Source organism: Coregonus clupeaformis, chromosome 1, assembly GCF_020615455.1.
Source record: "Coregonus clupeaformis isolate EN_2021a chromosome 1, ASM2061545v1, whole genome shotgun sequence".
NCBI lineage: Eukaryota > Metazoa > Chordata > Actinopteri > Salmoniformes > Salmonidae > Coregonus > Coregonus clupeaformis.
In genome coordinates, this window is record NC_059192.1 from 41,787,994 (window position 1) to 41,814,927 (window position 26,934).

At 40.6% G+C, this 26,934-nt stretch overlaps 1 protein-coding gene across 2 annotated transcripts in view; it reads right to left on the bottom strand.

Moving 5' to 3' along the window:
- Window positions 1-24,192, bottom strand: part of LOC121568845 (proto-oncogene tyrosine-protein kinase receptor Ret) — a 29,839-nt gene extending 5,647 nt beyond the window's left edge. Inside the window, exons 1-12 of one of the 2 annotated variants that reach the window (XM_041879301.2) lie at window positions 23,942-24,191; window positions 4,867-5,112; window positions 4,194-4,475; window positions 3,697-3,935; window positions 3,395-3,590; window positions 2,377-2,576; window positions 1,824-2,115; window positions 1,355-1,486; window positions 1,113-1,223; window positions 825-938; window positions 379-635; window positions 128-275 (exon numbers count right to left, since the gene is read on the bottom strand). In XM_041879301.2, coding sequence (XP_041735235.2) covers window positions 128-275; window positions 379-635; window positions 825-938; window positions 1,113-1,223; window positions 1,355-1,486; window positions 1,824-2,115; window positions 2,377-2,576; window positions 3,395-3,590; window positions 3,697-3,935; window positions 4,194-4,475; window positions 4,867-5,112; window positions 23,942-24,005 — 2,281 coding nt within the window. In that variant the 5' untranslated portion in view covers window positions 24,006-24,191. Of the gene's footprint in view, window positions 1-127; window positions 276-378; window positions 636-824; window positions 939-1,112; window positions 1,224-1,354; window positions 1,487-1,823; window positions 2,116-2,376; window positions 2,577-3,394; window positions 3,591-3,696; window positions 3,936-4,193; window positions 4,476-4,866; window positions 5,113-23,941 lie in introns of both variants that reach the window. The other variant, XM_041879310.2, reaches the window with a different exon arrangement.
- Between the last annotated feature and the right edge of the window lie 2,742 nt (window positions 24,193-26,934).

The window sequence follows — 26,934 nt, forward strand, 5'->3', positions numbered from 1 at the left end:
CATCGATCATGGTCTGGCCAAAAGTCACATCATAAAAATGGCTCTTTTACTGTATATTCAGTATACACACCTAGGGACTTACTCACTGCATGACAACAATTGTTCCTATTGTCTGCTCTAGTCTTACCTTTAAGCATTTTCACAGCTACTGTAGTGTAGCCAGCCTTTCCTTTCAGCCGGAATGCAGTCGCCTTGACAACCTTCCCAAACTCCCCTTCTCCTAAGGTTTTACCCAGCACCAGGTTTTTGCGTGGAAATTCCCATTTGGGATCCTCCTGTTAAAGCAATTAAGCAACACTTTAAAAAAACGTCACTGTTGCTGGGAATTTTGGGAACGTTTCAGAAATTTGGCAAACATCGTATTAGCCAAGACCTTACAGGTATTTTGAAGGTGTCAATGGCCACTTGGTTCTCCATAGAGTCCAACGAGCCACGGCGCACATTGTTAGCAGAATAGCTGATGGGGTAGGACTGTGCGGGCCGCCGGAAGGTCATCTCAGCCGAGGCGATAGGGGGCTTGGGGGAGTTCTTGTGGTAGCGATGGATGAAGTAGGAGGACAGGAGGATGGAGACGATGAAGGAGAGCAGCACGGCGGTGGCAATGATGGTCTTGCAGACGTCGTCACACATGGCCTCTGGATCAGACAGGGTAGAAGGGGTCAGGGGTCAAAAAGAGACACCATGTAAACCATCCTTAGACAACAAAGTGCAAACTGTAATTTCAGCTTTGATTGAAAGATCATATCTTGAAATATCTCTATTTGGAATGGTGTTTCATTACCTATATGGGGGGTATTATGGGTCAATGCATGGGAACAACTCACCCTCTACATCATCCTTCTCACAGAAGCATTTTTCAGAGTAGCAGTAGCAGGTTCCATAGCCTGCTCTGATGCCAGACATGATGCCCTCCTCATGACCTCCGATAATAGGTTCAACTGAGAGACACAAACACATTTAAATCTATTGAATTCAACAATAATAATTAAAAAAAGGTTTACAATGAAAAACCACTTGAAATACTGTCAGAAAAATGTGGAAAGTATAGAAACATACGTTTTCACGAAGGTCGATAAATATAAATGACTGCAAAAGATTGAGACATTTCTTACTTGTGCAATCCTGAGGACATATTGACGTGTCTTTGCTTTCGACTGCATCACAAAAGCCATCAGGGCACGTGTGGAGGTCAGGGGAGCAGGTGGAATAGCTTTCTGATATTCCTGAAAGATAGAGGAAAAATATAATAGTTAGTTAAAATAAAAAGAGTTAATTGATAGAAGAAACCAACAATATCTGGATAGCATCATTTCCTGTGCCCATCAAATATTCGAATTATGTACAGTGTGGATACCTTTTTCAGAGCCCTGTCTCCATTGGCACCTCCCTGTGGTAGCCCCTAGGCCTCTGATGTTCTCACAGTCCCCACGCTTTCTCCCCTCTGCACAGGAGAGGAACTGCTGGTCCTCTAGATCCTGCTTATCAACTACACAACACAAACACAAAGTTCATGAAGACAACACACATGTTCACTGTGTCAAGCAAGATCTCGGACTTGAACCAAGCTATGGATCAGGTATGTCTCTACTACACTACTGCTTTTTCATAATTCTAGAGAAGTATACAACAAAAGGTCTCATATTATGAGGAATGAGCCTTGAAAAAGGGACAAATACTACGACATCCATATCAGGAGGTCAGACAGATCTGACGACTTCCAAATATGGATGCCATATTACTCATTCAATGGTAATCTCTGTGGCCAAAAGCATCTGTCTTGAGTATTGCTGGGAAAATACTTACTATCTCAGGAGTGTACTTACTATCGCTATCGAGCACAATGAGGATCTGAGTGCTAGCCTGCAGCTGATTCTGCTGCTCTTGAGCAATGACCACGTACTGCAGGTCCTGGCACTCTGGCCTGCGGAGAGCCACTGTGTCGTTCACATACAGCACCCCAGCCATGTCCTTGAAGCTCTGTGCGATGCTAATCGCTGCGAAGCATGACTGTGTGTTACCTGACACATTTTTGTCTGTCTTGTCTGCTACCGCTAGCCGGTATATGACTTTGATGCCCCGGAACTTCAGGCAGTTGTCCACACAGATCCTACCGACCTAAAATGAGAAGGAACATAAATCATACAGGGAAAATGCTACAGTTATATTGGGTTGAAACAGAGCTTAGGCAGTGGTCTAGGATATTGCTGATCTTTCAAATAGCCTACTAAAACTCACAGATTGTTTTAATGGCATTTCAGCACATTTATCCCCCACAGTTAAATAGTATTATCTTAAAAGAGTTGTCTGCTTAATAAGCATTTTATTAGCAGTATCCCTGTTCTCAAGCAAAGAGGGCTGCATGTGAACAATAGGTACCTGGGCGTAGACATTAGCTCTACGTGTTGTGGTGAAGAGGTATGTCACATTGGTGAAGCGGATGGGGACAGGTAAGATGGTGATATTGTAGTGCAGCATCACAGTTCCCTCTGGACCTGGGTATGTGGTGTCATTGACCAGGTAATCCAGCTGGAAGGTCCTATTCTCGGTTACAGACAAATGCTTCTTTAGTGCAAGCCCTAGATACCACACAAAGGGAGGTGGGAACAGGGGGGAAGTGTTGTTTATTTAATGAGTCGATTTTGTGAAAGTTTGTCACATTAAGGGCTAGTTTCCCAGACACATATTAAACATTGTTGTAGACTGAAAAGCGACCAGTGGTGGAAAAAGTACCCAATTGTCGTACTTGAGTAAAAGTAAAGATACCTTAATTGAAAATGACTCAAGGAAAAGTGAAAGTCACCCAGTAAAATCCTACTTGAGTACAAGTCTAAAAGTAATTGGTTTTAAATGTACTTAAGTATCAAAAGTAAATGTTATTGCTAAAATATACTTAAGTATCAAAAGTAAAAGTAAAAGTATAAATCATTTCAAATTCCTTATATTAAGCAAACCAGACGGCACCATTTTCTTGTTTTTAAAAAATTTACGAATAGCTAGGGGCACGCTCCAATACTCAGACATCATTTACAACCAAAGCATGTGTTTAGTGAGTCCGCCAGATCAGAGCCAGTAGGGATGACCATGGATGTTCTCTTGATAAGTGTGTGAATTAGACCATTTTCGTGTCCTGCTAAGCATTCAAAATGTAATGAGTACTTTTGGGTGTCAGAAAATGTGTGGCGTAAAAACTACATACTTTTCTTTAGGAATGTAGTGAAGTAAAAGTAAAAGTAGTCAAAAATATAAATAGTAAAGTAAAGTGCAGATACCCCAAAAAACGACTTAAGTAATACTTTCAAGTATTTTTACTTAAGTACTTTAAACCACTGAAAGCAACTAGGCTTAATCTGTGTCTGGGAAACCAGTCCTAAGATTGTGTAACTGGACAACTCACAGAACTCATGAACAGTGCCTCGGACGTTGCCAAAAATGGCCTTCTCTTCTTTGAAAGAGTGTTCTATGGTGAACATCTCATTTATCCATGAGTCATTGGTCATCATATTTCCGACAAATCTGTTCTGACTCTGGTCTTTGGGATACCTGGGGGTTGTGTCTCTATCATAGACAAACAAATTGCCAAAAGAACTTCCCTGAAAAACAACAAGAACAACAGTGGTATCAATTATACATTTATAGTAATATACTGATATACAGTATGGTAGTAAAGTAAAGCAATGCAAAGTTAAATAAAGTCACCTCCATGCGATCAAACTCAAGCACCACATCCTCTGTGTCTGTTTCATTGACATACGGTGCATTGTCGTCCTCGTCGTAGATGTTGATATGTAGTGTAACAAAAAACTTTTCTATCATTGTGTCAGTCTGCACTGTGCAGACCAGCATGGGACTGTACATCTCTCTCTCCTCGCGGTCCAAAGGAGCAGTCACTACCAACTCAGTGGTGTTGTCGTTTACAGCAAATGGGGCTGGAACATCTAGAGCCAAAAGGAACATGAAGAGGGGATGTAAACAATATATGTTAGTCTCATGTTGCCAGACTTTGTAGTTTCATATTCACTGAGCGACAGGAGCAGCAATGAAAAAGACAATTGGAACGAAAAATATTTCTATAAGAGTAAGAACATGGGGTAACCTCACCATACAAGGTTAGTAGGGACCTGCCAAGTGTCTGAGGTTTCTCATAATATCATGCACAGACACAGTGTGGGTGAATGGAGTGTAGCATGACTAACCTGATTCCACACTGTAGGAGATGGTGTAGTTGGGGCAGACGTTTAACCTGGTGAGCTGTCTGAGCTGGCGAAGGGCCCCGGGGAACCTGTTCTCCTTAATGTGGGAGTGCAGGTCCTTGTCAGGGAAGCACAGTTTCTCCAGCTCTGGTCTGGTCCGGCCACACGGTGGCACTGTGGCATTGATGAAGATTAGGTGGACCCATACGGTAGGGAGGCCACAGAGGACACTCTTCACGGGTCTGGTCGCCGCCATGATCCTCAGCCTCAGCGTCCAAAACTTATCTGATCAGCAAGAGAACCAAAGCAGAAACAACGGCCCCCATTTTAATCTCCCACAGTGCATTTATTTCTTGATGACTGGGCACTTTCTGGGCTTTTATGCAATTACATTACTGTCCTGATTCTGAAAGCAGATCCCTGAACATGACGTATCACCTTGAAGCTTAGTATGCACAAAGCATGCAAGCTGAGCAACTTAAATCATTTCCCCCCACACATTTTACAATATTAAATATACCTGTATATTGGAAATATATTGGAGTGTTGTGTTCAATGGACAATTGAAAATTGGTATATGCAAAGTAAATAGATTGCACATTCAACTTCATAAAATATCCCATAAACAATGGGGAAAGAATACATATGCGCAACCTTCTGTCTCTATTTAACTCACATGCAGAGTCAAAGTCGCTCCACTCCAGGGTCTTATTCATGGAGAGTATCCCTGTGGTCTCGTCCAGGTGTAACCACTGGGCAAAGGTTGGAGGCCTCGGGGGGTTGTTCCAGCACAGATAGAAGTGGGGTTGTTGAGAGTCACTCTCCACCATGGCGTGAACCTGGAGCACGGGTGTCCCAGCAGACTGCCCAACGTACACAGTCTCCTGGTAATGATTCTGGGGGAAGTAGAGCCCAACTGACACTGCGAATTGAAATAAATACAATGTGTTAGGAATGGAGGTCGTTAGAGCTTAGGCACACAGGCAGACAGCACACTTCCACATCTCATCTCTAGGGGGCAGCAGCAACTGGGGCAAATGCTGAGAGTGCATGTAATGCTCGACAAGGTCTTCCTGCGTTTGTTTGAATACCTTTTTGTTATGGCATGACTTTTTGTTAATTTTTTTAACTATCATTGTTTTTGTCACCAACAATTGAACATCTATGAACTGGTCTATCAATTGAAGAGAAAAACAAATAAACACACTTATTGTTTATTATAATTATTAGGGGGTAGATCAGCTTTAATATTGCAGATAGATTGTGGCTTCTATCAATGTAATTGTCGGCATCATTTCCAATCCCCCATATATTTTTGGGGTATATACGTACCAGTCCAAAGTTTGGACACACCTACTCATTCAAGAGCTTTTCTTCATTTATTCTATTTTCTACATTGTAGGATAATAGTGAAGACATCAAAACTATGAAATAACACATATGGAATCATGTAGTAACCGAAAAAGTGTTAAACAAATCCAAATATATTTTATATTTGAGATTCTTCAAATAGCCACCCTTTGCCTTGATGACAGCTTTGCACACTCTTCGCATTTTCTCAACCAGCTTCACCTGGAATGCTTTTCCAACAGTCTTTAAGGAGTTCCCAGATATGCTGAGCACTTGTTGGCTGCTTTTCCTTCACTCCATCCCAAACCATCTCAATTGGGTTGAGGTCGGGGGATTGTGGAGGCCAAGTCATCTGATTCAGCACTCCATCACTCTCCTTCTTGGTAAAATAGCCCTTACACAGCCTGGAGGTGTGTTGGGTGTTTGTCCTGTTGGGGGAAAAAATGATAGTTCCACTAAGCCCAAACCAAATGGGATGGCGTATCGCTGCAGAATGCTGTGGTAGCCATGCTGGTTAAGTGTGCCTTGAATTCTAAATAAATCACAGACAGTGTCACAAGCAAAGCACCCCCACACCATAACACCTCCTCCTCCATGCTTTACGGTGGGAACTACACATGTGGAGATCATCCGTTCACCCACACCGCGTCTCACAAAGCCACGGCGGTTGGAACCAAAAATCTCAAATTTGGACTCCAGACCAAAGGACACATTTCTGTGACTTGAACACTGTGAAGGATTTATTTTGGCTGCAATTTCTGAGGCTGGTAACTCTAATGAACTTATCCTCTGCAGCAGAGGTAACTCTGGGTCTTCCATTCCTGTGGTGGTTCTCATGAGAGCCAGTTTCATCATAGCGCTTGATGTTTTTTGCGACTGCACTTGAAGAAACTTTCAAAGTTCTTGAAATTTCCCGGATTGACTGACCTTCATGTCTTAAAGTAATGATGGACTGTCATTTCTCTTTGCTTATTTGAGCTGTTCCTGCCATAATATGGACTTGGTCTTTTACCAAATAGGGCTATCTTCTGTATACCCCCCCTACCTTGTCACAACACAACTGATTGGCTCAAACACATTAAGAAGGAAATAAATTCCACAAATTAACCTTTAAGAAGGCACACCTGTTAATTGAAATGCATTCCAGGTGACTACCTCATGAAGCTGGTTGAGAGAATGCCAACAGTGTGCAAAGCTGTCATCAAGGCAGAGGGTGGCTATTTGAAGAATCTCCAATATAAAATATATTTTTATTTGTTTAACACTTTTTTGGTTATTACATGATTCCAAGCAAGGATATGCATATTCTTGATACCATTTGAAAGGAAACACTTTGAAGTTTGTGGAAATGTGAAATTAATGTAGGAGAATATAACACATTAGATCTGGTAAAAGATAATAAAACATGCAGGTTTTTTTTCCATCTTTGAAATGCAAGAGAAAGGCCACAATATAATATTGCAGTATAGGCGCAATTTAGATTTTTGCCACCAGATGGCAGCAATGTGTGTGCAAAGTTTCAGATTGATCCAGTGAAGCGTTGCAATACTGGACTATTTTGTATCAAGTCTCCCCAAATATGCTGAATTAGTCAATTGATACATTTTCAAGTACATAACTATAGAGAACATACATAAATGATATGGTAATACAAAACGTAAGTTTACACACTCCCAGGAATGTCTTACACGATGGATCATTAGCTTACACACTAACTTTCACACATCTACAGTGGGGAAAAAAAGTATTTAGTCAGCCACCAATTGTGCAAGTTCTCCCACTTAAAAAGATGAGAGAGGCCTCTAATTTTCATCATAGCTACACGTCAACTATTAATTTTTTTCTCCAGAAAATCACATTGTAGGATTTTTTATGAATTTATTTGCAAATTATGGTGGAAAATAAGTATTTGGTCACCTACAAACAAGCAACATTTCTGGCTCTCACAGACCTGTAACTTCTTCTTTAAGAGGCTCCTCTGTCCTCTACTCGTTACCTGTATTAATGGCACCTGTTTGAACTTGTTATCAGTATAAAAGACACCTGTCCACAACCTCAAACAGTCACACTCCAAACTCCACTATGGCCAAGACCAAAAAGCTGTCAAAGGACACCAGAAACAAAATGGTAGACCTGCACCAGGCTGGGAAGACTGAATCTGCAATAGGTAAGCAGCTTGGTTTGAAGAAATCAACTGTGGGAGCAATTATTAGGAAATGGAAGACATACAAGACCACTGATAATCTCCCCTCGATCTGGGGGCTCCACGCAAGATCTCACCCCATGGGGTCAAAATGATCACAAGAACGGTGAGCAAAAATCCCAGAACCACACGGGGGGGCCTAGTGAATGACCTGCAGAGAGCTGGGACCAAAGTAACAAAGCCTACCATCAGTAACACACTACGCCGTCAGGGACTCAAATCCTGCAGTGCCAGACGTGTCCCCCTGCTTAAGCCAGTACATGTCCAGGCCTGTCTGAAGTTTGCTATAGTGCATTTGGATGATCCAGAAGAGGATTGGGAGAATGTCATATGGTCAGATGAAACCAAAATAGAAATTTTTGGTAAAAACTCAACTCGTCGTGTTTGGAGGACAAAGAATGCTGAGTTGCATCCAAAGAACACCATACCTACTGTGAAGCATGGGGGTGGAAACATCATGCTTTGGGGCTGTTTTTCTGCAAAGGGACCAGGACGACTGATCCGTGTTAAGGAAAGAATGAATGGGGCCATGTATCGTGAGATTTTGAGTGAAAACCTCCTTCCATCAGCAAGGGCATTGAAGATGAAACGTGGCTGGGTCTTTCAGCATTACAATGATCCCAAACACACCGCCCGGGCAACGAAGGAGTGGCTTCATAAGAAGCATTTCAAGGTCCTGGAGTGGCCTAGCCAGTCTCCAGATCTCGACCCCATAGAAAATCTTTGGAGGGAGTTGAAAGTCCGTGTTGCCCAGCGACAGCCCCAAAACATCACTGCTCTAGAGGAGATCTGCATGGAGGAATGGGCCAAAATACCAGCAACAGTGTGTGAAAACCTTGTGAAGACTTACAGAAAACGTTTGACCTGTGTCATTGCCAACAAAGGGTATATAACAAAGTATTGAGAAACTTTTGTTATTGACCAAATACTTATTTTCCACCATAATTTGCAAATAAATTCATAAAAAATCCTACAATGTGATTTTCTGGATTTCTTTTCCTCATTTTGTCTGTCATAGTTGACGTGTACCTATGATAAAAATTACAGGCCTCTCTCATCTTTTTAAGTGGGAGAACTTGCACAATTGGTGGCTGACTAAATACTTTTTTTTCCCCACTGTAGATGGCCGGGCGGGGTGGGTGTGGAGCCAGAGACGGCAGGGGTTCAAACTGTAGAACCCAGTTCCTACATTTGAATATAAATATGGATTTTATCAAACAGAACTATGCAGATTAACAAGATTTTAAGCTTTCTGCCCATATAAGACATGTCTATGCCCTGGAAAGTTTGCTGTTACTTGCAACAGTCATGCTAATCACATTAGTGCACGTTAGCTCAACCGTCCCGTATACGGGACACCGATCCCGTAGAGGTTAATACTTTATGAGAAATTATTTACTATTTTACAACTAGGGTTACTATACATAACTTTAACCCATTGTATAAGAGATTCTCCAAAATTGAAATATTTCAGACATTAATATATAAATTCCAGTCGTACTTTATCAAAAGGCTTTTTTTCAAAGTCAGCTATAAATACCAGGCCTGGTTTCCCAGATGTTTCATAGTGTTCTAGGGATATTCTTTTTCAAATGCAGCCAAGACCTGTAACTTAACAGTTTTTGTAAAATCCAAGAGCCAATAGATATATTTATCAGGACAGTGTTTTGCTTTGGTTGGGTTGAAGTCTAAATACCATGACCCCTGATGTCATATGCTCAATGTAATAGGCTATTGCTCACTTTCCTGATGCTAACATACCATGGGAAGCATATTCTGAATGTAGCCTTTAGACCTACCATGTCAGTGAATTTCACAATGCTGTGACATTTTCTTCAGCTGCCTAATATGAGGGTGTGCCTGCACATAAAGCATCATCAACTATCAGACATCTCCTCCCTGATAGGCCTATTTAAATGATGCCACCATACAGTGAGGGAAAAAAAGTATTTGATCCCCTGCTGATTTTGTACGTTTGCCCACTGACAAAGAAATGATCAGTCTATAATTTTAATGGTAGGTTTATTTGAACAGTGAGAGACAGAATAACAACAAAAAAATCCAGAAAAACGCATGTAAAAAATGTTATAAATTGATTTGCATTTTAATGAGGGAAATAAGTATTTGACCCCCTCTCAATCAGAAAGATTTCTGGTTCCCAGGTGTCTTTTATACAGGTAACGAGCTGAGATTAGGAGCACACTCTTAAAGGGAGTGCTCCTAATCTCAGCTTGTTACCTGTATAAAAGACACCTGTCCACAGAAGCAATCAATCAATCAGATTCCAAACTCTCCACCATGGCCAAGACCAAAGAGTTCTCCAAGGATGTCAGGGACAAGATTGTAGACCTACACGAGGCTGGAATGGGCTACAAGACCATCGCCAAGCAGCTTTGTGAGAAGGTGACAACAGTTGGTGCAATTATTTGCAAATGGAAGAAACACAAAAGAACTGTCAATCTCCCTCGGCCTGGGGCTCCATGCAATAGCTCACCTCGTGGAGTTGCAATGATCATGAGAATGGTGAGGAATCAGCCCAGAACTACACAGGAGGATCTTGTCAATGATCTCAAGGCAGCTGGGACCATAGTCACCAAGAAAACAATTGGTAACACACTACGCCGTGAAGGACTGAAATCCTGCAGCGCCCGCAAGGTCCCCCTGCTCAAGAAAGCACATATACAGGGCTGTCTGAAGTTTGCCAATGAACATCTGAATGATTCAGAGGAGAACTGGGTGAAAGTGTTGTGGTCAGATGAGACCAAAATTGAGCTCTTTGGCATCAAATCAACTCGCCGTGTTTGGAGGAGGAGGAATGCTGCCAATGACCCCGAGAACACCATCCCCATCGTCAAACATGGAGGTGGAAACATTATGCTTTGGGGGTGTTTTTCTGCTAAGGGGACAGGACAACTTCACCGCATCAAAGGGACGATGGACGGGGCCATGTACCGTCAAATCTTGGGTGAGAACCTCCTTCCCTCAGCCAGGGCATTGAAAATGGGTCGTGGATGGGTATTCCAGCATGACAATGACCCAAAACACACGGCCAAGGCAACAAAGGAGTGGCTCAAGAAGAAGCACATTAAGGTCCTGGAGTGGCCTAGCCAGTCTCCAGACCTTAATCCCATAGAAAATCTGTGGAGGGAGCTGAAGGTTCGAGTTGCCAAACATCAGCCTCGAAACCTTAATGACTTGGAGAAGATCTGCAAAGAGGAGTGGAACAAAATCCCTCCTGAGATGTGTGCAAACCTGGTGGCCAACTACAAGAAACGTCTGACCTCTGTGATTGCCAACAAGGGTTTTGCCACCAAGTACTAAGTCATGTTTTGCAGAGGGGTCAAATATTTATTTCCCTCATTAAAATGCAAATCAATTTATAACATTTTTGACATGCGTTTTTCTGGATTTCTTTGTTGTTATTCTGTCTCTCATTGTTCAAATAAACCTACCATTAAAATTAGAGACTGATCATGTCTTTGTCAGTGGACAAACGTACAAAATCAGCAGGGGATCAAATACTTTTTTCCCTCACTGTACATGTAGGGCGGCAGGTAGCTTAGTGGGTAAGAGCGTTGTGCCAGTAACCGAAAGGTCGCTGGTTCTAATCCCCGAGCCGACTAGGTGAAAAATCTGTCGATGTGCCCTTAAGCAAGGCACTTAACCCTAATTGCTCCTGTAAGTCGCTCTGGATAAGAGCGTCTGCTAAATGACTTAAATGTAAATGTCAAATGAAAATAACATCCATGTATTTAAGCTACCTAATGAGACTGTATCCATACAATACATATATTTTATTGGCATATATTTTATTCTTACGTCAATGGAAATTGAAAAGAGGGGCTCAAATGACACCCACGCAGCTTGTCTAATGAATTTCTCACATGGTCAACCACATGTGGTTTCCGTTTCTCCTTGGTTTCACCTTGGGAAGTTCAATTACAGGGGATAACATGATACCGTGAAGAAATTAATCATGAATCATTACCTGCTGGCCGGGACTGCCGGGGGGTTTGCTATGCGTATTTTACAGGAAAATGGAGATGTGAGTGTTCGGCCTGTAATTATGTCCCCAGTTGTGTTCCTGTCGGTGGGGGTGGCCATTTAGGGAACGCACTAATGTCATTAGCAGACAGCGAAACTAGATTTTTCAATTTCTGTTGGTGCAGTTGAGGCCTTGGCTCTGGTTTCAGACATTGATTTAATTTCACTGTGCTTGGATGACAGGAGGTCAGATTGATGGATAAAGTGTTGCCAGTCTTCCTGAAGGATGGAGATACAGTCAGCCAAGCTACGACCCTCTTTATTAAAAGTCTTGCTGAAACAAAAACAAACAGCAGTGCCAGTGGTCCACTTGTCTGAAAAATCCTGGCCAAATTCTGACCAAAACCATTTTCACATTGCATTTTAATATATACAATTCTGCTATAGGGCTAGATTATTTGGTTTCACTCCACATCTCAACGTTTAGTGGGAAACATTATCCACCACAAAGATCAATTCAAATAAAAGCCATCCATAACATTTGATGTGCTTGAAAAAGGTAGAAACTACAATATTTGGACATGAATTTGGACATGAATTCGTGCATGGATTAAGAAAGTGAAGAGGTGCCAGTTTTTGCAAAGGAACATAATCATAAAGAATACTCTTCAAATATCAAGTAGTAAGAAAACAAGCACCACTGATCATTTCATTCAGGTGGACAGCATAGTAAGACATGTGACGTGTCATCCTAGAGCATCCAGCATCCAAATCCAAGCAGCATCCAATGACCATCAGAGAGAGACAATTCCCTTTTTCAGATCCAACAACTAAATCAGTCACCCTGCCCTGAAATCCAAGGCAACATGGAACATGATAACTGTGTAGATAACACCGCGAAACAAAGTGCTAGAACATCCTCTTAAAATTCAGATTCAAAATGCTTGAGCGATGTTTACACAAGGAACAACATCATCGTGAAACTAGAATTCAGTAGTGAGGGCTGACTGTGGCTCGAGGCTGGCCATGGTGGGTGAACCATATGCTGGCTACTCAATTGGTTTATATCAGTCAAAATGCAATTTATTTCCAGGATGGAAGCCAACAGAAAAGTAAGCAGTTTATATCAAAGCTAATTAATTGAATGCATCAAGCACGCTTTGGAGCAAATAGGTTTCTTTGTTCAGTGATACCATGACGGTTTTCCACTGGAGTGACTCAGGACTTCCCCTAAATGCTACACTGATCAAAAACCCAAAGAAATTCAATGTTAGCCACAGTCACTCCAGCAGATGTGCTCACTGATTTGACCTCTCATAACCACGGCAAGGACTATGACTGCAAACACGGTGATGCAATCGGAACATATTGATTTCAGCTCAAAGGCATAGCTAGGACTTACGACCTTTTAGAAAACAACACTTTGGTCTCATAACCCCCAAAAACTGGTGGGTGCTATACATTTGTGTTGGATGGGGTGTGTTAGCCCATGTAATGTACGGAACTAAACACCTTATAACATATACCATAAATGTAAAGCATTATGCATTATCAATTAGAAATTCCTCCGATTAAAAAAAAAAAGTCATTTTCATCCATTCCTTAAAGGTTTTTAAGAACACTACAAAGGCACTATCATTATGGTAAACTTTTTCTTTATATTGACTTTATAACCATGACATGCTATGGGTATGAATGAATTGGTTTTCTTGTCTCCTCCTTTAATCGAAGCCTGGACAAAGACAATAATCCATTGCAGGACATTAACAAAAAACGGTAAACATGTCTGCATGCTCAGATCGCCAGTGACAGATAAGAAAGATGCTTAGGATTGGACCAGTATATCATACAGACAGACTGGGGACGTCCAGGACAAAGACAGAAACTCAATTATCTAACGACACACATCGCCAGAGAGATTTACCATCTATGAGCTCATTTGCTAGACTAGACAAAGAGCCCCAGCCCCAGCCCCAGCAGTTCTCTGCTTACTAATCTGCCTGAGGAGTGAGGACAAAACTGGACTGGAGGCAAGCACAGGGGGCTTGGGGGGCCCATCTAGCTACCACCCAGAACTCCACATTAAAAATTCTCCACAAACCCTGTGCAGATCATGAGATCTGACCTTGGGGCTAGCCTCTGTAATAGACGCAGACCAGGGTTCAAATAGTATTTTCAGCATTTGCTTGAGCCTGCCTGGAATGCCAGATTGGAGGGGTTTGCAGTTTTTAGACTATTCTATTGGTTCCATTGCGCCAGGCAAGCTCAATGAAGCACAGCTAAAGTATTTGAAATATTTCAAATACTATTTGAATCCAGGTCTGAAGATATGTGCATCTAGCAGGGGTCTGGGCAAGAGCAAATCCCATGCCCTTTCTACCAAGGTCAACATTCATTCAATGCATCTGTCCCTGAGTAACGACCCATCAGAAAGTCAAGCATCTGGCAGCGGGCCAATCAATAGCAATACTGATCAACATGCTCATTGTTTTAACTAATGAGCTGGGGAAAAGCTTTGCATTGCATGTGTAACAGATGTCCCACGAAGACAAGAAGATGGGTCTCGGCAACAGTGTAACAGATGTGATCGTACTTTGTAACTCTCTTGCGTTGTGTTTTTAAAGAAAGGAATGCCCAGCCAGCGATCCCAGTTGATTGGTGTTTATTCTGACGATAGACACAAGAAAGCACATTAGATGTGCAGGACAACAGTATGTTGATGGCTGTAGATTCGTGATTAGTCTGTTAGCATGGAAATAACTAACCGAGTTAGACAGCGGGCTGCCATTAGACCACTCACTTCACGCAAGACTTCCTACCATGGAATCTACCACTGCTTACACAGCAGGAATATTTTGCGGTTTGGACAAAAGTTGGATTCAGATGTTTATTTGATAGTGAGGGACACATTTTACTGTATGTTCAGTAAGTAGAGTTCCTAGAGATTATACATATGCTTTTGTTGACAGGAAACTTTTTTTGGTGAAGCCGGCTATATTGTTGTAGGGTTATTTTCCGTCGCCACCCACCAGAACAATCACAACTCAGGGAGTCCAACCAATATACAGACTCCCGAATCGATGTTGTGTCCCAAAGCTAACAGGGACAGTACACGTAGCCTACTATATATATATACACATCAAATGTACATAGTCAACTCGTACACATTGTCAATATGAAAATAGAATATAGTATTTCAGAACGTGACCTACCGCTTGCATAGAAATATCAGACTGGGAAGAATTGACGTTCACGATCTCCCCCTATCTGCAAGCATGACCAATGGCATAACATATGTCAATTCAACCAACCAATAGGAATAGGAAAGCATTGAATACATGTTTCTGTAGTGGCAAGTGGAAACATAACCAACCCTGTTACACATGTGCACAGTCATTTCCAAGCACATAAAATAGGGCTCATTGCCTCATACTAGTTTACTGTATATTTTTGTCCAAACCAAAACTACAACTGTGGAATCTGAAAGTCTGTTATAATAGAGTCATATGGATCATAATCATCATGCACACAGATCTGCTTGTTTATAACCCATCATTTCATGCAGAGTAAGCATAGAAATCATCAATGATAGAATATAAATCAAATTCAAAGTTCAATTGAATCTGTCATAAAGACTCTGAAAGCTGTCTCTGATTATGTTGCTTTCCAAATATAAAACAGTAATGAGAATAAATACTAAAGACTATACAAGATCCAATTAACTAAAAGACTGAAAATCATGCAATAACTAAGCTAATGAATGTTATAATTGATTATAATGTTCTTGGTTTGCATTGCCAATATACAGAATTGTTTCATCATACTGTGGAGTCCAGCTTGTTGTGTGCAGAATTAACCATTCATCAAAACAGTTTTAATTTCAGAATATGTTCTTAACTGACTTGCCTAGTTAAATAAAGGTTAAATACAAATAAAAAATAAAAAGACACAGTGATGTTTTTGGTTCCATGAGTGTTTGGGGTTTGAGTTACTGCATATTGGATTCAATTTGAGACCCAATGTGTTTTGTCCATGGCGCTAATTAATTAATTAACATTCATCCATTACAAGCAGTATAACCACATCGTAATGAGGCAGTGTGTCCAGTAAGCCCAGATACATGATTTCTGTAGACCAAATATGCAAGCATGCTGTTGTGTTCTGGAACTGCCTTCTGTGGCCTCTCTCTGTGATGCCATTGCAATTTAATAAGAAATTGAGTTAGTCAGAGTAAGTGGATATTTTACTTTTTTTGCCAATTTCTTTGCTTGATGCACATAGATGAACTACATGCAGGTAGATTAACTTGTATTGTAACATAATAACCAATTATCCACATAACGTATCCCAATTAGCCTCAAAGAAATGCAATGTTCCATGTTCATAAGTCATCAATAAATCTAATATAACATCTCCTTAGGGATTAGCTAGCCTCGCTGCAACTACAAATTCAGTTGAAGAATTCCTCTGGGAATGACTGGGACATTAGAAAGTAAACAGAGGTCACATCATGCAGCAGCAGATCTATTTTGATGGCATCATCATCATCAGGCCACTTACGTGAAATGTCCAGATACAGTATCACCACTGTGGCTGTTGAAAAGCCAGTTTCAAACATATACTGTTATGTTGTTATACTGTTATTACATATAATAACATTATGTTTCAGTAGCCTCCAGGTTTCTTCCTTCTGTGGAGTTTTTCCAGGCCAATGTGACTCTGCTTCTGCTTGCTCTTTGGGGTCTAGGCCGGGTTACTGTATAAGCACTTTGTGACAACAGCTGATTTAAAATAGGGCTTTATAAATACATTTTATTGATTGAGTACGAACAAAAGTATGAAAATGTATGCACTCACTACTGTAAGTCGTTCTGGATAAGAGAGCGTCTTCTAAGTGACTAAAATGTAAAAAATGTAAATATTGATTGATTATCTGTATTGTAGCCTACGCATTGTCTGTGTTCAACACCATAAGCAATGACTGCTCTGCCTCCGCTTGGCATTTTCTCTCAATTTACCACCTCTCAAGATTCATGCTTGCTTGGTCACAGCAACAGTACTTCCCTATCGATGGGTCACTGATTTTGACAACCAGGCTATTAAATACCTGTTAATATGTAATATTAAATGGTGTGTTGTATTTTAAAACAACAGTCATTTGAAATTCTATGGGGCAATTATATTGCTAAATCTTTACTAAATATATGTCAATGTGTTCCATACTAATGTTTTTAAATGCAGGCTTGCCTTGCATATTCAATCAAGTTGGCATGCTATCTATGTAATTTATGTAATCATAATGCCCCTGAACATAAAGAGAGGATCCTTAATTTCATCAAACAAATACAAAATCTTATTAGTCCAAAGGGTAAAAATGCCACTGCCAAAGACATCCCAATGCTGAGCCACTCCTACATCCATCTCTACCCTGGCTTGTCAAAGAGATAGTGAGAAAGAAGCTTAATACGAGCCTAGCTTAGTCTTTGTGTTGTTCATTGTTGTAAATGATCGGTCAAACACAGCATGCATCACCGACCAGTGGAAAATAACTTGTCAAGACCCACGTGAAAAAAATAGCACTAAACGCCCCGAGGACACGATTTCAATCAATGTCTTCTTGTCCTTCCACCAAAGGAAATTAGATTGTGTCCATGCATGGGTTGGAAATGTGACCCTTAACTGTCTGAAGGATCAAGGACAGTGCCAGAGCATGGAAAGGTAGTTGTAGCATCCATGAAGTACAGTAGAGTACCCTAATAATACATAGACACTGGGCTTGGTCTCTCATAATGTAGCTATATGGCAATAAACCAATTAAATATAATCCAATGAGTACCTCTGTCTTTGAGAGAGAAGCACATTTATATCATTATGGTGTTTTTGGGTGACCAATTTTATGACTTTACCCATAACAAAAACAGTTCACTTACATAATATCAAATACAGTAAATAAAAACTGTCTACAGTCTACAGAAAAATAAGGCAGAGGCTGCGGTTCCGAAAGTAATAACATTTATTAAACGAGCACCATTCTCCATTCATCATTGAAAGTCGCCGGAGTAGCCTGTTCTCTGGGCAGCCGAACAAGTAGAGCAGAGACTGTGCATAAAGTAGAGAATCCTGCACATGTGCAGAAGCTTCAGCTTTTTTGCTATCGGGAAGAGACTTCCAGAGAATTCTGAACCACAGCCACCCCTTAAAAATTATGTATGGTTATAAACAATTCCTATAACTAAGCAAAAAATGTCAATAGAACATCAAATTTAGGTAATCTCTAAATTGTGTGTTGCCGCCATGTGCTAATATTATGAAATAACAGTGTTAACACTGGGATTGAGGACAGTGTATCAACTCCTATGACACATGCAACCTACTGCTAATGGGCAAAGTCCTTATTGACCCAAGAGTAGAGCACAGCTGAGCTTTTGTCTCAAACTCATTTGTTGATGTGGCGAACTGACGGTGAACGTTTTGTGTTTTTCTCCTAGTGTAGGTACTGTAGTGTACATTTTCACCACAGAAAAATACACATAAACCAAGCTATGACTGGAATAAAAATAAAGAACTGGGGTTACACTAGCAAATAACTTGATGTTTTTCCAATTATACTAAAAGAAAATGCATTGACAGCAAGAGTGAAAAATGTATAACATGTATAACGTCTGCATAAGGAACCCAAGACACAAGCTTAACTAAATCATATAATGTAATAAGGGCCTAAATCAAATAGCGTCATGTATCAAATTAGATTTATTGGTCTGGTCCTTCTCAAAAGCGATGGATGCTGATGAAAATGGTTGCGCTAATGCAAGGAGGAGAGCCTGGTTAAGCAGCTGCTAACAAAACTTCCTGTGGGAGGTGGAGGGAGCCGATCACTACCACTTAGGTTAGGGTTTCAAGGGTCAGAGGTCATCCTAGGGCTACAAATAGGGTAATACGTTCAGAACAGCAGATCCACAGATCAATGCTTTTATACCTTAGTTGTCCATGTTGCTGTTGTGTTCATGTATTGCTTTCACATGTGCTCAAATGTGACTGGATCCTGGACTTCCGGATGATCAGACCACAGGCTGTGAGGATTGGCAACAAAACCTACTCCACACTGACTCTTAACACAGGGCCCCCCCAGGAGTATGTCCTCAGCGCTCTGCTGCACTCCCTGTTCACCCACGACTGCGTGGCTTTCCACGACACTAGCTCCATCATCAAGTTTGCAGACGACACCACGGTTGTAGGCCTGATAACCAACAATGATGAGTCAGCCTATAGGGAGGAAGTAAGTGAACTGGCATTGTGGTGCCAGGACAACAACCTCTCCCTCAACGTCAGCAAAACAAATGAGTTGATTGTTGACTTCAGGAAGCAGAGGAGGGAACATGCCTCGATCCACATCAATGGGACTGCAGTAGAGAGAGTCAGCAGTTTTAAGTTCCTCAGGGTCCACATCACCGAGGACTTGACATGGACCGACAACACCACCACTCTTTTCATAAGGGCGCAACAGCGAAGAAATTTGGCATGCCACCCCGGGTCCTCTCCAAATACTATTGCTGCACCATTGAGAGCGTCCTGACTGGTTGCATCACGGCCTGGTACAGGAATTGCTCCGTCCACGACCCCAAGGCCCTCCAGCGGGTGGTGAAGACGGCCCAGTACATCACTGGGACCATGCTCCAACCCATCCAGGACATCTCCTCGAAACAGTGCCTAAGGAAGGCACACAGCATCATCAAGGACCCCACACACCCCAGCCACGGGCTGTTCACTCCCTTACCGTCAGGCTGACAGTGTCGTCCCGTGTGGCTCAGTTGGTAGAGCATGGCACTTGCAACGCTAGGGTTGTGGGTTTGATTCCCACGGGTGACTAGTACAAGCAAAATAGGGAAATGTATGCAGTCACTACTGTAAGCTGCTCTGGGTAAGAGCATCTGGAAATGGCTAAAATGTAAGCAGGCCTGATACCAACAGGCTCATAGACAGTTGTTAAGCAACATTTTACTCCTGAACTTCTTTAGCCTTGCCATAACAAAGGGATTGAATACTTATTGACTCAAGACATTTCAGCTTTTCATTTGTAATTAATTTGTAAAAAATGTGAAGTACATAATTCCACTTTGACATTATGGGGCATTGTGTGTAGGCCAGTGACAAACACATCTAAATGTAATCCATTTTAAATTCAGGCTGTAACATAACAAAATGTGGGAAAAGTCAAGGGGTGTGAAAACATTCTGAAGGCACTGTATACATTCATGCTACACACACGTCACAACTACTGCTACCAGACACTTATTATGATTTCTAAATACTGCACAATTTAAACACTTGCCCCCAATCCACCTTTCCCCAAAACACGTGTAAATATTGGACTAGAGAGAGAGAGAGAGAGAGAGAGAGAGAGAGAGAGAGAGAGAGAGAGAGAGAGAGAGAGAGAGAGAGAGAGAGAGAGAGAGAGAGAGAGAGAGAGAGAGAGAGAGAGAGAGAGAGAGAGAGAGAGAGAGAGAGAGAGAGAGAGAGAGAGAGAGATGTTGACAAAAAGGTATTTGGACCATGTTTTGTCAGTGTTAACCTTTTCACAGAAAAGAAAAGGGTCAACTGAGGTGCCGCATCTGAACCTAAGCCTTGACCCTGCAACCCTTTGGTCATAACAGGCTACCTTCAGTTCCCTGGTGGTTTCACACCAGAGAATTGTTGTCAAATTATCCTCCTGAGACCTGAAAAGTGTTTGGGGTGAAAGTAAAACATGTTATAAAAAATATATATTAAAAAAATATATATATATTTTATTTTAAGTGCAAAATTGTCCTCTGTAGTGGTCATTAGGACGTAAATAGGAAAATATTTACATTACAGTCAATGGGTACAGTAAGACATTTCTTGCTAAGTTCTTATTTAATGTGAAAAAATTGTTACACAGTCCTGATAACTTACTTAACTATTCCTGAGATATTCACTTACTAGAAACAATTTGAATATCAAACTCACAAAAATTATAATTAACAATTACACACACTTCTTTTCAAATGTCCATAAAATGTGCTAATTTTGATGGCAGACATTTTTTAAATAACCAGGAAGATAAAATTGTCAAGGTCACACGGTCACACCCCCACACATGATATCATTAAAAGGCCCAGAATGTCTTCTCAAAGGGACAACAGGACTTAATACAGTGGCTTGTATGGGCTCAGAGATATGGACCAAGAACTGATGTCCACTAGAGAGGACAAAAAATAATATCTGGGTCTCAGGAGGATATGGAAAGGGTTGGGGCAATTCTCCAGATCACTTTACACTTCCTGCCTTTCATTAAAGATGAAGGTCCAACATTCTACATTTTGCTGACCTTGGTAACTTGAACTTGAAAACATTTGAAATGATTTCTGCTCGCTTTCATACACAAAGGTTCTGGGTATATCATATTTCCCAAAGTATAGGAGCTGAATAATACATTTAATAGGCTTTCTGGTAGCTAAGTGTACACAAGAGAAAGGACACAGTAATGCTAGCAAACATGGAAATGAGTCAGTTAATCTGAATCATATATTATTTGACCACAACCATGACAGAACTGGACTGCCTGATAAATCAAATAGTGTTGATCTTTCAGCAACCTGTACATTGACTGCTTTCCCGACAAGCATGGAAATATACAAGTATCAGATACAAATAAAAAAATTAATAAATACATTTTTTTCTGCCAGTGACTGAATAGAAATACTATTTTAGCCTTCTTCAAACCATGTAACTTTTTTTTATTTTTTATATATATATTGACTTCCAACAGGCTTCTCCTGCTGTAAACCTCCTGTGTACGTGTGTGCACAAACTCTCCAACCAGCCACCATTTCAACACACTGATGGCCATTACAGGAGCACTGATCGCCAATTTCCTATGTATGATTTAATAAGCAGGAAACATGCATGTAGATTAGCAGTAATATGGGGTGGCCATATTGTCCAAGGTATCATTACAAAAATAAGAACATGGCTGTTAAATGTCAAAATATCCAACACTTCAATGGCTCTTGATTTAAAGCTGCAATATGTAACTTTTTGGGCGACCTGACCAAATTCACATAGAAATGTGACTTATAGCTCTGTCATTCACATTGAAAGCAAGTCTAAGAAGCGGTAGGTCTGTTCTATGTCCACTATTTCTATGCTCCCTGTTCTTAAGTTTGCCAAGTGGTTTAGAAGGTACAATGATTGCTTGTTTTGTCACATAAACTGAAATTAGGCAAACTATTGGACATTTTGCTAACAGGAAATGGCGGAGCGAATTCTACATATTGCACCTTTAAAGCAGAGTCCATCTAATTTCAATAAGGTGAGATGTTGTAGTTCCATCTCTCCACTGTTTGCCAAGAAGTTACAGTCATGCTCTCTTAAGGATGGGCCTCACGTCACCTTATTGTTGTGACCATCAGAGGCATATCCTAGCCATATACCTACCATCAATTTTCAAGAAAAACCCCATAAAAAATATATACATTTTGCTGCCCTGTCTTTAGTTTGGGTTTTAGGCATAATCTGCTATTAGAATGTTGCGATTCAGTTGTTTAACTGGCTATATTTTCTCATCGGAAAAAAAACATGCACTGTTTGCCAAGAGACGGGAGCACTTGCCGCACACCTGCTGTCAGACCTGCACCGGCCTTTGTTCTGACAGACGGGCAATGTCTAGAATCCATCCAATGCGCGCGTAGCATTGGATGGCGTTTTCAGCGCCTCTGTAATTAGGGCTATGGCCTACAAAATAACTGATATATGACTCTCGAAATCTCGGTTAAGGCCTAAGAAACGTGGGGACGTTGGTTCAAAACAGGGGAGTGTATAAGGTCATTTCTGTTACAATCTGCACATTTTTATGACACTACAATCGGCCATATACGCCACATATCGTTACTCCAGCTCCTCAAAACCGTTTGGGCGTGGTTAATTGCGAGTTTGCTTCACAAATATCCCCTGCGGACTGAAAACAATATAAAGGCAGAGTGGTAAATTCTGTAAAGAGCATTACTAAATGCCTACTGCTGCCACCATGAAAAATAACCAAAGAACATTTACACAACTATGACAACTTAAACTACTTAATTAATCATTGTACTCAACTCTCCCGAGGGAGATTACGTAGCACATTAATTCCTTTCTCTCAAAAGTGAATTCAATAGACCTAAGCCTGGTTATCCTGTCCCATATTGCTGACCCCCCCTGCTCTAAATGATTAGAAATATATTTTTAATTCAATCAAAAGGCCTACTTCTACACAGTGGTCTATCTTTGAACTACCATTATGTTTATAGCCTTCGCCACACATCGCGATTTACAAACCCTTGAGCGATGAGTTAGACTATAACTATAGTCTGGTTGGGGGAGAGTGTTAGTACTGTTGGGTAATGGGATTGTGAATGGGATTATAATATTATGATATATAGCTGTATGCATTATACTCACAGAGGCCATGTGCCATGCCATGCATATCACGATCTAAAGGACAATGTATTCATACTGTATGCCAGCAGCATTTCATAGCATCTTATAACAATTTACTGTTATAAGTAGGCTACTTACTGACTGAATTCCATTCAAATCCCCAAACGAACCAAATTGAATAGTCGTTTGAGTCCATATGCGTTTTAGTCCATAAATATGCTATCCGAATTTGCTTTGATTATTAAGTCATAGGACTTCACAACTTTGTAATGTTTTAGGAACTAACGTACTGTATTTGCATAAGTAGAAAGAGATTTTGAATTGGGATTTTGAATTTTGTGCACATTTAGTCGAATTGCCATTCGTCAAATACATCTCAGTAGGACTAATATCAACTGGACTATTAACTCAAAAAGATGCCCTGAGAATTGATGCTGAGGAGAGGACAATCAATGATAGGCTACACCCCAACTAGTTAAACTTTCAGCCTCAAAAACGCTTTTAGGGACATTTACGTACGGTCATTCATACATTACACAGTGACAATAATTTTTCGTATGACTACATACATTTCCATCTGATTTAATCTGAAAATAAAATAAATCACCTATTCTGTAAGGTGAAACTCATTTTAGTAATAACAAAGGTGTAAACTACATGTTTGCTACATGCAAACTAGGATATGTTAATCATTCAGATATGGTTATTTAGATAGATTACAACTTTATTTCCAGAAAACCATGAAATTCGATAGAGGCTAATTGAGGTTGACCCTTACCTTTACACAACAGCAGGAGGACCAAAACGATGTTTCCCAGAGAGAAACCATATGTTGGCCCCATAATCGTCAATCATAAGTGAAAGTTTCAGGATGAATAAGCAAAAACCATGCATAGAGACCCTATGGATAAAGCAGATTAAAGTATCAGTTTTCCCGCACGCAGCTCCTCCAGGCAAACAATGAAGTCTTCACTCACTGACTGTGTCCCTGTCCCATTGATAGGCTGGTCTCTGCAGCTTTTGCTGCTTGCCGGCTGTAGCAAGCAGTGCAGGGGGAGGTTCAAATCAAGCTAATATGCTGCGATGTATTTTCCAGTCCAGCCAGAGCAGCATAAGCCGATACCATCTCCAGCACAGGCGAAATTATATATATATATATATACAGTTGAAGTCGGAATTTTACATACACCTTAGCCGAATAAATAAAAAATGGTCACAATTCCTGACATTTAATCCTAGAAAAAAGTCCCTGTTTTAGGTTAGTTAGGATCACCACTATATTTTAAGAATGTGAAATGTCAGAATAATAGTAGAGAAAATGATTTATTTCAGCTTTTATTTCTTTCTTCACATTTCCAGTGGGTCAGAAGTTTACATACACTCAATTCGTTTTTGGTAGCATTGCCTTTAAATTGTTTAACTTGGGTTAAACGTTTCAGGTAGCCTTCCACAAGCTTCCCACAATAAGTTGGGTGAATTTTGGCCCATTCCTCCTGACAGAGCTGGTGTAACAGAGTCAGGTTTGTAGGCCTCCTTGCTTGCACACGCATTTTCAGTTCTGCCCACACATTTTCTATAGGATTGAGGACAGGGCTTTGTGATGGCCACTCCAATACCTTGACTTTGTTGTCCTTAAGCCATTTTGCCACAACTTTGGAAGTATGCTTGGGGTCATTGTCCATTTGTAAGACCCATTTGCGACCAAGCTTTAACTTCCTGACTGATGTAGTCCTCTGTAGCTCAGCTGGTAGAGCACGGCGCTTGTAACGTCAGGGTAGTGGGTTCGATTCCCGGGACCGCTCATACGCAAAAATGTATGCACGAATGACTGTAAGTCGCTTTGGATAAAAGCGTCTGCTAAATGGCATATTATTATTATTATTATTATTATTATTATTATTATTATTATTATTATTATTATTATGTCTTGAGATGTTGCTTCAATATATCCACATAATTTTCCTTCCTCATGATGCCATCTATTTTGTGAAGTGCACCAGTCCCTCCTGCAGCAAAGCACCCCCACAGCATGACGCTGCCACCCCCGTGCTTCACGGTTGGGATGGTGTTCTTCGGCTTGCAAGCAACCCCCTTTTTCCTCCAAACATAACGATGGTCATTATGGCCAAGCAGTTTTATTTTTGTTTCATCAGACCAGATTACATTTCTCCAAAAAGTACGATCTTTGTCCCCATGTGCAGTTGCAAACCATAGTCTTGCTTTTTTACGGTGGTTTTGGAGCAGGGGCTTCTTTCTTGCTGAGCTGCCTTTCAGGTTATGTTGATATAGGACTTGTTTTACAGTGGACATAGATACTTTTGTAACTGTTTCCTCCAGCATCTTCACAAGGTCCTTTGCTGTTGTTCTGGGATTGATTTGCACTTTTCACACCAAAGTACGTTAATCTCTAGGAGACAGAACGTGTCTCCTTCCTGAGCGGTATGACGGCTGCGTGGTCCCATGGTGTTTATACTTGCATACTATTGATTGTACAGATGAACGTGTTACCTTCAGGCATTTGGAAATTGCTCCCAAGGATGAACCAGACTTGTGGAGGTCTACAATTTGTTTTCTGAGGTCTTGGCTGATTTATTTTGATTTTCCCATGATGTCAAGCAAAGAGGCACTGAGTTTGTAGGTAGGGCTTGAAATACATCCACAGGTACACCTCCAATTGACTCAAATGATGTCAATTAGCCTATCAGAAGCTTCGAAAGCCATGACATCATTTTCTGGAATTTTCCAAGCTGTTTAAAAGCACAGTCAACTTAGTGTATGTAAACTTCTGACCCACTGAAATTGTGATACAGTGAATTATAAGTGAAATAATCTGTCTATAAACAATTGTTGGAAAAATTACTTGTGTCATGCACAAAGTAGATGTCCTAACCGACTTGCCAAAACTATAGTTTGTTAACAAGAAATTTGTGGAGTGGTTGAAAAACTAGTTTTAATGACTCCAACCTAAGTGTATGTAAACTTCCGACTTCAACTGTATATATACTTTTTTTGGGGGGCTGCATGTCGGATAGCATATGAACACTTCATAAGCAATGGCAAAATTGCATGAAATTTGCTTTAAAGGTAAAGTTTGGTCACAAAAAACGGTCCAACTCCTTCTCTTTCTCAAGTTTCTAACAGAAATGGGGTGTGCCTTTGATGGTTCATCGAAGTGTCATTCTGGTCATGCGCCGCGATGGCGTAGCTAGTTCGTTGCCACTTGTAGCTAGCCAGTAACTCCTCCAGTATGTGTTGATGTCATTTCACAGGATTTGTTTTTGGACAGAAGCTATAGAGATCAGTAAGAAATGGCACTTGGGATGGACTGAGAGTAGCTGAGGGGTGGGTTTAAAAGCTCATGTTCAATAATAGTTATGACTGAAAACACGATGTATAATGTATAAGTACTATCTATCTAGATGTAATGTATATAAAAATATAACATTACTTTATTCTTGCTATGTAACTACTGTAAAAAAAAAAGTAAAAAAGAGACATGTATGTAAAATGTGTGTAGAATGTACATGTAACAACAATATACAAATCTGTAAAAACAAAGTTTATTTTTGTCCTCCGAAGAGAAATGGCACTTCTGTAGCCAAATATCTTATTCATCCATTAAGTTTTTACGCATGAAATGACCTGGTATGATGGTGCATTGATCAGTTATACAGTTTAAAGCCGTTATTTTTGCGTTTTTGCCCAAAGTCGACCTTTAAAGTAATTATTCAGTGTTTCCAGATTTCTATGAAATACGGCCTATAATTAATT